This window comes from Lagenorhynchus albirostris, chromosome 2 (genome assembly GCF_949774975.1).
Source record: "Lagenorhynchus albirostris chromosome 2, mLagAlb1.1, whole genome shotgun sequence".
NCBI classification, from domain to species: domain Eukaryota; kingdom Metazoa; phylum Chordata; class Mammalia; order Artiodactyla; family Delphinidae; genus Lagenorhynchus; species Lagenorhynchus albirostris.
Window position 1 is genome coordinate 70,968,098 of NC_083096.1, and position 10,441 is coordinate 70,978,538.

At 50.7% G+C, this 10,441-nt stretch overlaps 1 protein-coding gene across 2 annotated transcripts; it reads right to left on the bottom strand.

Annotated features, from left to right (window-relative positions):
• Nucleotides 1-4,667: 4,667 nt before the first annotated feature.
• Nucleotides 4,668-6,217, bottom strand: DUSP23 (dual specificity phosphatase 23). Of its 2 annotated transcripts, XM_060142263.1 has the most exons (3): nucleotides 6,067-6,217; nucleotides 5,712-5,980; nucleotides 4,668-5,099 (listed from the first exon to the last, which is right to left on the bottom strand). In XM_060142263.1, exons 2-3 carry the CDS (start codon nucleotides 5,976-5,978, stop codon nucleotides 4,914-4,916), a joined length of 453 nt encoding a protein of 150 aa, XP_059998246.1. In that variant the 5' UTR covers nucleotides 5,979-5,980; nucleotides 6,067-6,217; the 3' UTR covers nucleotides 4,668-4,913. The 2 variants fall into 2 exon arrangements, with proteins under 2 accessions (XP_059998246.1, XP_059998247.1); XM_060142264.1 differs by lacking the exon at nucleotides 6,067-6,217 and having other exon boundaries at nucleotides 4,668-5,030; nucleotides 5,712-6,060.
• Between the last annotated feature and the right edge of the window lie 4,224 nt (nucleotides 6,218-10,441).

Below are 10,441 nucleotides of genomic sequence, written 5' to 3' on the forward strand. Positions count from 1 at the left end.
TCCCAAGTCAGAGCGGTGCTCCCGAGGCCTGGGGCAGCAGCAGGGGGTGGGGTAGCCGTGTGATCTCAGAGCCACACTGATGGCCCCGTAAGCCAAGTGCCTCGATTCTGGAGAACACAAGATGCTGTTATGCAATTTCTAATTACAACGAACTCTCTTCTTTCTGTTCCCAAGAGGGAAGGCAGTTTATACTCAAACACAAACCTAAGTTTGAACCCTGTTCTAGCTATGTAACTTTGGGTGTTATTTAAACTCTCTGGGCCTCAGTTTACTCATCTGTGCGCTGGTCATTATAAGAAGACCTTGTTCATAGGGTTGAAGACTCGATGAGGTCATGCCTATAAAGCGCTTGGCACAGTGCCTGGCATGCATTAAGGGCTCAAACAACAACAACACAACCAGAAAGGACGTTAAGGTGTTTAGTAAGTCCTCAGACATAAAGAGACATTTTCGAGGGCTCAATGCCAGTCACATGTGCCTCAAGATTGTCAGGCTGGGTGAGGACATCCACGTGCTCTGAATTAGATACTAGTGGATGTGACAGACGTGCCCTAAGGAATCAGCTTTACTACGTTGGCCTTCAATGCTTGGGCGGCATTTTAAACAGCAGCCCGTAACTCAGGTGCTGCCGGCTTCAGGGTCAGATGCAGCGCTGTTCTTTGGCTTCCTAAGATGATGAAGAGAATGGATGGCGGAGGCTGTGCTGATAAAATGGCCCTCGAGGTAAAGCTCTGATCGTGAAGACAGACCCCCGTGTAACTGGAACTAGGGGGAGGTCTTGGCAGGTGCGACATCTGGTGGAAGGAGAATGAGTCTGGAGTCACCACTTGGGTTTGATCCCAGCTCCTTTACTACAAGCGTGTGAAGCTCCTACACTGCAAGTGTGAGGTGTTGGGCAAGTTACTGGTCTCTAAACCTCAGTCCCTTCATCTGCACAAAGGGGAAAACACTTGACTTGCAGAGTGACTCTAAGGATAAACTGATACAGTGCAATGTATGTAAAACACCTGCTATATGGTAGGTACTTCATAAATGATGATATAAGCAAGCAAAGTACAGTCACAGCAAAGCATGAAATGCATTAGTGGTAACTGATATTGTTTTGTGACAAAGCGATCCTGTGAGACCAAATTAGTTTCTTAGAAAGAACGGCAAGATACAGACAGCAGGTTTGATGTGAAGCTTGGCAGCTGAGGGCAGTTCATTCTGGGAAATGGCTTATGGTTTGGATCAAATCCCTGCCCCGGGTGACATGTTCATCACTGCCCTGGGAAGACCTGATCTGGGGGATCATGGGGGACAGATGGAGAGGGTCTGCATGAGGACCAGACCTCTTAGCCAGTGACGAGCCGCCCTATAAGGGTGATGACAAAGCACAGCTCCCAGAGAGGTGCGAGGAGCCGCAGGGAGCGCGCAGGATGTAGCCCTATCTCTGCGGCGGGAAGCTGTGTGCTGGGACACGTGGCCCGGGAGGCAGTCATGGAGCTTGTAGCCCAGAGAGCAAGCGGACCCCAGTCCAGGCGTGCTGCTGCTGAAGTGGAGGTGGGGAGCCAGGCCAGGGAGGAATGGTCTCAAAGAAGGGCTCCTCCTATCCTGACTCCAGTTGCTTCTGCATCAGAACAGTTTTCTGGGAGAGGGACCCAAGAGGTGACGAGGGCAGAACCCAAGTGATAAGGGGGATGTTTTAAACACAGAAAAGCCTCTATTCAGCAGGGAACTCAGGTCACATGTCAGAGAATAAACATGAATGAAACTTTAAAAACACGGGGGTGGAAGCTGACATTACAGCTATGCCCACCAGCAACTCACTGAGAATAAAGCCCTCCTGCGTGTAGAAAGTTAATGGTGTCTATCACCCTCTTGGAAACCCAGCCTGGGGAGAGGAGAGGGACTGGGGACAGGTACCAGACACTGCTTGAAAAGGTAACGGTGTGTGACGGGGTTCGATTGGCCCTTTCTCCCCTATGAGGATGTGTGCGTCCACAGGAGAAATCCCCACGTATGCTCCCACCTCTACTCCCATAGGAAATGAAAGCCTATGGTCGCATGTGGCGCTTGTTGGTCTGATGAAGCGGTTTTCAACTGGGGCCAATTTTTTCCTCCCAGGGGACGTCTGGCAATGTCCGGGGACACTTTTGGTTGTCACATTTTTTGGCGGGGTATGCTACTGGCATCTAATGGGTAGATGTCAGGGATCCTGCTAACTACCTTACAGAGCACAGAATGGCCCCCACAGCAGAGCTACCCAGACCCTTGTGTCAGTAGTGCTGGCGTTGAGCAAGCCTGGTCTGATGCGATGCGGAGGTTCTTTGTCAATGGAAGCGGCTTGTTCCTCTCACCTGTCATCTCAGTGTGGGGTAGAATGGGGAAGGGTCACAGCTAGTCTGCAATCCCTCTTTGGTGGCCATATACAGAAGAGGGTGTGGTGCGAAGGCAAAAAATTGGGGGTGGGGTGGGAATGAGTCCAAAGAGAGACTCAGGCTAACCTCTCAAGGTAGATGGAAGGCCAAGCGCAGAGTTTTTCATTTCAAGTCAACTCTTACTTATTTAAAAACCAATTTCCTGGGCTTCCCTGGTGGCACAGTGGTTGAGAGTCCGCCTACCGATGCAGGGGACGCGGGGTTGTGCCCCGGTCCGGGAGGGTCCCACATGCCGTGGAGCGGCTGGGCCCGTGAGCCATGGCCGCTGAGCCTGCGCGTCCAGAGCCTGTGCTCCGCAACGGGAGAGGCCACAACAGTGAGAGGCCCGCGTACCGCAAAAAAAATACCAAACAAACCAATTTCCTTAAGCACATAATTGTATGTTTATTTCCCTGAGGAACTCTTGAGGCAGAGGGGACCTGCTGAAATTATGGGGATGGAGGCTGCACACAGGGTTTTAATGGAGTTAGAAAAATTTTTCCTCTCCTTTGAAAGAGGGTTGGGAGAAAGGGCAGGTTCCTCTCCTGCAGGGCAGAGGATGTGGGGGGATGGAGTTAAGATAGGAATGGAGGGTCAGACAACGTGAGGAACGGTTGTGTGACCCCAGCGGGTTGGGATCAGAGACAGAACTCCGGGGTGCAGCTTCAAGCCTGCCTCTTCTCTCCCCGCATCCTGGTAACTGGAGGGAAGGGATCCAGGAAGTGGGCTGTTCATACCCTTCCTGCCCTACCACCTTCGCGTGTACACACAAACACGCACACACACACACACACACACACACACAATCAAAATACTCCTTTGGAAGATGCTCTGGTTTGCATCAGGAAACAGAATGGGTCATGCTGTTGTGGGAGGAGTGGGTGGGTGGGCAGGGCAGAGGGGACTTTGATGAGCAGAGGGTAAGGGCTTCAGTGCTTCCCCTCTTCTGCTACTTCTCACTGCTCTGTTTTAGCCTGAATGCTTGGAACTGTAGGTTCTTCTCTTTGAGAGATGCCCTCACCTGGGTAAACTGGGTGGGGACCAAGGGAACAGAATGAAGGAACTGATTATCCAGATTCGACACACAGAGGAAAGGAGGCGGGGGCGGCGAGGGCGCTTTACAGTCTTTCTCTCGCTGCTAGATTGGCAAGACTCTGGCTCATACTCCTTTTGTCTAAGAGGGTCGGAGGGGGGTTGAGTTGGGTGGGCGGCAGAGGAAGGAAGATGCAGTGAGGAGTGGGTGGCCTGGAGCTGGTGGTGGCCTGGGCTACAAAGGCTGGGGTCTGCAGGGGGACCCTTGCCTCCTCCCTCCATGTCTCCGTTGGATGTGGAATGCATGTCTGCCATGGTACCTATTCTATGTGGTTGGACTCTGTCGGGCTCCCCGCCTCCAGAAGGCTGTGAATCATGTCCCCTTCAGCTGGAGGGCCTCTGCGTCTAACAAAGCCTGGTATACCGGCACTCAGTACACATTTCATGATGAATTCCTACCTTATCCATCCTGGCCTGCCATTACAGAAGAGCGGACAGGAATTCAGGCAGGAGTTATAGCAAAAAGAGTCCACCTGGCTAGTCTATCCCATTCATCCTCTCTCTCGAAGCTGCAGGTGTGGTGGTGGTGCTGGTAGCATGGCATCCAATGGGGAAGTGAAGGTAACATCTGAGAAACATGGCCAAGGTTCGAAGCCCTGAATGTCTTCATTTAATCATCAAATATCCTCTGCATACCTGCCCAGAGAGGCTGGGTTCTGGCATTCCTCAGCCTCATGCTGTGGGGCAGCATAATGGGCTGGAGGTCACAGGTGAGCGGAGCAGCCTGAGGCTGGGGAAAGGCACCCAGCCCCTGGGAGATGGAGACAGTGATTATCTGTGAGCACAGCATCCAGGCCTTCTCTGCCGTAAGAGGGCTAAAGGGATGACACATGTGGGGCATGCGGGCCTGGACTGAGGGGCTGTGTCCACAGGGGCCCTCCTGGCCTGCGAGCATCAGAGACCTTGGGCTGCCAGGGATTTGTTTCCTTTTCATTGAGCAGCTCCCCAGAAGACACATCAAATATTATCAGAGATCAGATACATAAGAGTTTCAGCATCTTTAAAAGGCTGAAAATGTGTGCTGTAGTCCTAGCCCATACTTCCACTTTCCGGAAGTGTAACCTTGCGCCTTTCTGAGCCTTGGCCGCCTCATCCAAAGAAGGGATGGCCCTTCTGCCTTCCCTTTATTATGGGGCTACTGTGAGGCGCAAAAAAAGTCACAAAGTGTGGGAGCACTTTGTAAACTTAAAGTGCTATGCAACGTGAGCTGGTTGTTTATTTATTCAAGGCAGTGGCAGAGGGACACCCCACATTGGTGCTGCTCCAGCCATCCTCCTACCAGGACCTGCCTGCAGGGAAGGGCTACTTCTGTCTTTTGACCGCTGGAGGGCTTAGCACTTTGAGTTCACTTCCGCATCTCTGGCCCCATCTAATACACAGGTCAGGGCCGTGGGGGGCCTGGCGGAAGAGTGCTGAGGTCCCTTATTTCCTTCGCTGGTAGAACTGGAAGACCGCCTTCTCTTGCTCATACGTCTCGATGGAGCCGGGTCGAAGGCGCCGGATCTCAGCGATGGCGTCCCCTGCAGCCAGGCCCCGCTCCTTCACCAGGTAACAAGCCAGCATGGTACCCGTGCGGCCAAAGCCCAGGGCACAGTGCACTCCCACCGCCTGCGAAGGGGGAGCTGGGTGGGGAGGAGCTCAACGCCCTCCCAACACTCTCCTGACCCTCACTTGTAAAATACAACCAGGTTTTAAAGATGTAGGACAATGAAAAATATAAATATCTGGTTAAGAATTTATTTTATATTGCTTATATGTTGAAATGATATTTTGGAGTTACTGGGTTAAATTATATTATCAAGATGAATTTCTCCTGCTTCTTGTTTACCTTTTTAAAATGTGGCTCCATTACATTTGGACAGAACCTTGCTCTGGAGACTGCTCAGTACCCCCTGACTTCAACCCCCATCTCTCCCAAGTACGTTCACCCTTTCTCCTTCTCAACTCAACATCAGCTGGTTCTTCGTTGCCTTTCCTCGAGCCCAATTCACACTGCTGGGCCCTCTTCATACTCCTCCCCCTGGCCCCCGCCCCCCCCCCGCCTCCGCCCCGCTTTGGCTTTCTGTTCTGGTTGAGATGGTCTCCTGGCCCCACCCTCTTCCTCCAGTCTTTCTCCCGGAACCCAGCTAAGTTATTCCTGGCCCCGCCCTCCCCAGCGCCGCGTGTCCCCGCTGACCCCTCCCAAGTCCCACCCCCCCGGGGCTAACCCCGCCCACTGACCTCTCCCCTGGCGTTGGCCTCATCGACAATCTTCACGAAGCGGTCGATCTGCTCTGGGCCCGGCGAGCAGAAGTCTGGGATGCGCAGTCGGTGCAGGGTGAGGCCGGGGCAGCTGTCGCTGTGCGGGGGCCCGCGCTCCGTCAGTGACACCAGGTGCCGCACACCCTGGTCCAGCAGGAACTGGTAGTGGGTGGGGAGCCGGGGCAGGGCCAACCCCGCCAGCCGGCCGGGGAGCACCCACGAGAAGTTGGGGGGCTGCACGCCCATGGCTGACGGAGGGCACAGAACAGCGGGTCAGCGGGGGCGAGGCCGGCCCGTCCCGCTCCGCCCCCGGGCCGGGTAACCTTCCACCTACCTAGCACTGGCGCCTCCTGGAGCCACGTGGTCTTCGGGACACATCCTGGGTGTCGTCCTGCTCCGCCTCAGGGGATTGGCCGAGCCGCCTGGGGGCGGGGCTAGAACACCCAACTCCCGGCTCCTAGTGACCGTCGGAGCGTTCTGGTCCGGCCCCAAGCAGAACACTCGTTGATTGGTTGGATAGTCAATAATGGGCGGGATTACTGCAGCCGTGTGCACGGGGATTAGTGGACCACGCAAACAGCCAAGACAGAACACCTAGAAGGAATTAAAAATTCTTTTCTGTGGCTGAAGCAACCCCGGGTCGAGCTCTGCTGCTCCCTGGCGTTCGGTGGGAGTTATTGCATCACTGGCCAACTGCCCCTGCTGCCCAAGGGCCTGGCCTTGTCTTAACTTTCTTCACAATGGATGCCCAAGGGTTTAAGAGATGGCAAATCTACATACGGCTTGGGGGAGGAATCTTCTCTACAATAACTCTTAAGTCATTATCAGTGACTTTTTGAACTCGTCCAGTAAGTGGGAATCGCCACTGTACAGGGTACTATTCTTGTTTTTCCACTGCTGAAATTATTAAAAGAAACCCCAGTGTTTCTGCCATCTGGTGCCCTGAAGTCGTACCCGGGAGAGTAATAATGTAATAATAATAACAACAACAAAAGCACCACCACCAACAACAATATAAGAATTAACAAATTGAGCATTTACTATGTGCCAGGTATTTTTCAAACTGATTTAATTGCCACAATAATCTTACGAGGTGGGTAATCTATTTAACTATCTTATAGATGAGAAAACTGAAGCTCTGGAGAGGTTCAGGAACTTGACCAAGAGATGACTGATGGTGGGGGGTTTGAAACCAAGCAGCCCAGCTCCAGAATCTTTAACAAAACGGTATTGTATTCTAAAGTTAAATAGAAGGTTACTGCCTTTTTACCTAGCCATCCTCATGTCCCTCAGCTGGGTTAAACAGTTGCAGGATTTGTTAATTTTTCTTCATATTTCCTGATTCTCAGGTTCTGTGAGTCACCCTTCCCTGGGGAGGCTAGAGTTTCTCTGTGTCATTCATAGCGGGTGGGGAACTAGATCTGAATACAGTGTCTTAACTGTGATCTGACTGGTTCGTATCCTCATTTGAACAATGTGCTTCTAGTGATCAGACTAATTATAATTATGAAAATAGTTAACCCTTATTGAATTTGCTTATGTACCAGGCCCTGTGCCAGGTGCTTTCTGGAAGAGCCACATTGGGAAGGTATTTTTATATCTCTTTTGCACATGCGTAATCTGAGGCTTAAAGAAGTTGGTTAACTTAGCCAAGCACACATAGCTAGTAAGTAGCTGGGCTGGTTGAGCCAAGGTCTCTCTCATTCCAAGCCCAGGGTACCTAGTCATGAAGATGTACTTCCCTCCTTCTGTTCCCATCTACCCCTGACACACACATTTGGTTCCAGCAAAATGAAAAGGAATTTTTCTTCCTCCAAAGATCAAAGCCTGCTCTGACCCTGTGGAAAATGCACTTACCGTTTACCCAGGCAACTCTGAAGCATCGCCTCTGCCTACTCTCCCCAGGTTCCAGGAGCTGCCAAATCTACCCTTTCCCTTTCTTCTGTACAATCACAGCCCTGATTAAGCCCTTCCTGTCTGCACTCCCATTTCCCACACAACTCCCTATGACTCTTTCTAGCCCATCCCAATTTATTCCTGTTGTGCCCTTCAGCCACCAGTCACCCCTTCTCCCCTCCCAGCAACTCCTCTCGATCCCTTGCTCAGGATTTCTGGCTGCACTGCCTCTGGAGACAAGACTCCAGCACTTGCTCCTTTCAGGTTGAACTTTTCTCAGTCCCTTTTCCTTGCTGTCCTTTCTTTGCTCCCTCACTCATAAGGGGAAAACTTCCCACATCTCTCTCCACTACCCTATGCCCCTTCCTTGCCTCCTTGAGATCCAGTTCAAAGCCCATCTTCTTCAGAAAGAAGACATTTCGCCGGGGGAGACAGAGATTCCCGTGTGGGTCTCTGCAGGGGTTGAAGTGCATCCATCAACCCACCTGGGCTTCCTTTGTAGGAATTCCTCCCTCTTTACTGCTCTGCCTCTGGCTTCCAACAGGTCCCAGGTGAAGGGGTCCCTGCCTTGGTCTGTGTCCCATTGTCAAGAATATTATTTAATTTTCTGTCTTGGGCCCAGGGGGCCTCACGTTGAAAGAAAAACTCCTTTCTGATGGTTTCCTGGCTAGGATCCCGGCAACTAAACAATGTCAGCTCCCCGCACGTAGCCCTCAACCTCATGCAACACTGAGCTTCTTTTCCTTTCTCTTCTGTGTTACCTGACCTTCAGTAAGATTTAATCTCCGTACTCCCATCTCATTTTATATAAATATGTACTCCTAGTATAGCAGTTAGTTTATTGGATTGGGGTTATCTGTGTCAGAGCCAAGAAGGCATCATTCCATCTTCAGATTTCACACATCTAATACAGAGCCTGATACCCAGTGCTCAAAATTGTTAAATGAATGAAAAAATAAGTAGAATGCATAGGCCAGACTGTGAAGGTGCATTTCTGGGAGTGTAGGAGAGTCTCCAGGACTATGTGACAATGTGTGTTTATGTGTCTTTTTTTTTTTTTTTCCACCAGCAAGGTGAGTTTACTCAGGAATAGTAGAGAATTGCAGTTCGGGACAAGCAAACTATGGCAAACCATAAACAGGTTCTGGGAACAGAGGAGAGGGGCTTGCTTCTATATAGGAAAGGAAGAATTGAGGAGTGCTGTGACGGTTCTTCATTGGCTGCAGCCGGTGGCCTCTTGTTGTTGATGGGCCAGAAGGAAATCTTTCTTCCTTCTGGGGTGTTTGAGTGTCTTTTTTTTTTTTTTTTGCGGTACGCGGGCCTCTCACTGTTGTGGCCTCTCCCGCTGTGGAGCACAGGCTCCGGACGTGCAGGCTCAGCGGCCATGGCTCACGGGCCCAGCCGCTCCGCGGCATGTGGGATCTTCCCGGACCAGGGCACGAACCCGTGTCCCCTGCATCGGCAGGCGGCCTCTCAACCACTGCGCCACCAGGGAAGCCCTGTGTGTCTTTTTAATTGCATGAGTTTGAGGACTATTTGAGTGTGGTGTAGCACCTTCTTGAGATGTACTTTTTACATGTGTGTGCTTTTAAGGAGAGAATGACTGTGTCAGTATGATTCTGGCTAAGTCTAATTACTGTTTTGTAAAAAGGGAAAAATAAGCCTTGCTCTTTGCAGAGCCCTGCTCCTGTTGTGTGCGTGTGTTTGATCTTGTGTGTATGTAAGTGTGTTGAGGGAGATATTTTCCTGGAGAACAATCTGTTGACACTGACAGTGGGCTGAGTGATAAGCTTAATTTCCCTGACTTCAAGGAATTTACAACATGCTGGGGGCGGATTTAGACTCAAAAGTAATTGTTCTCATAATATATAGTAAAGTACTAAATTACTCATCAAAGACAATCAGATCATATATATTGAAAAGTTAATTGTGCAGTAAAAATAATAAGCACAAGAGAAGTCAGTGGGGGAAAGATAAGCTTGGGTTGGAACCACCGGAAAAGTCTTATGAGGACAGTGGTCTTCGTTCCCTTTTGTTCTCGGCCCATATTATGAAATACTGGAAATAACATTATTTGGAAGCTCAACAGAACAGTTTTAGAGCATCCTAGCTCCCCCTTCCCCAGCTGATAAGACTGTTTTGACCTAATTCTCTTTGATGTTGAGGCCCCCAGTTCCTTGAGGGCTTGATGCTAGTGGCAGTTGGAGGTGAAACCAGAGACAGAGATTCCTTTCTCCAAGTAGGTCCCTGTGTCCCACCAAGGCAGAGGATTGCTTGGGTTTGGGTTCCTGTGGCCCTTGGACTGTAGTCAGAGCTCTCAGTGTCTTAAATGTTAGGATCTTTTGTCTAAACACATCTCACACCTGGGACCCAATGATCTGGAAATTGGGTTACAGAAGGGATGGTGTGGTAGCCAACCTCAAAGACCACCTCATGTCTTTTCCACATTGATAGGCCTGGCTTGTGTAACAAGTAGAATATTGTGGACATGATGGTGTGTGACTTCTTAGGTTAACTCACAAAAGACAGTGTGGTTTTGACTTGCCCTTTTGTGGGAGAAGCCAGCTGCCATATTAGGAGGACACTCAAGGAGTCTAATGAGAGATCCGTGGGGGGAGGCTTCATACCAGCATCACGTACGAGAACTTGCTATTTTGGAAGTGGATCCTCTGGCCCCATCAAGACCTTAGATGACCTGCCCAACATCTTGACAATAACCTCACAGGTTCCCTGAGCCAGAATCACCCAGCTAGTCCTCCCTTGAATTTCTTACCCACAGAAACTATGAGATAATAAATATTGATTGTTTTAAG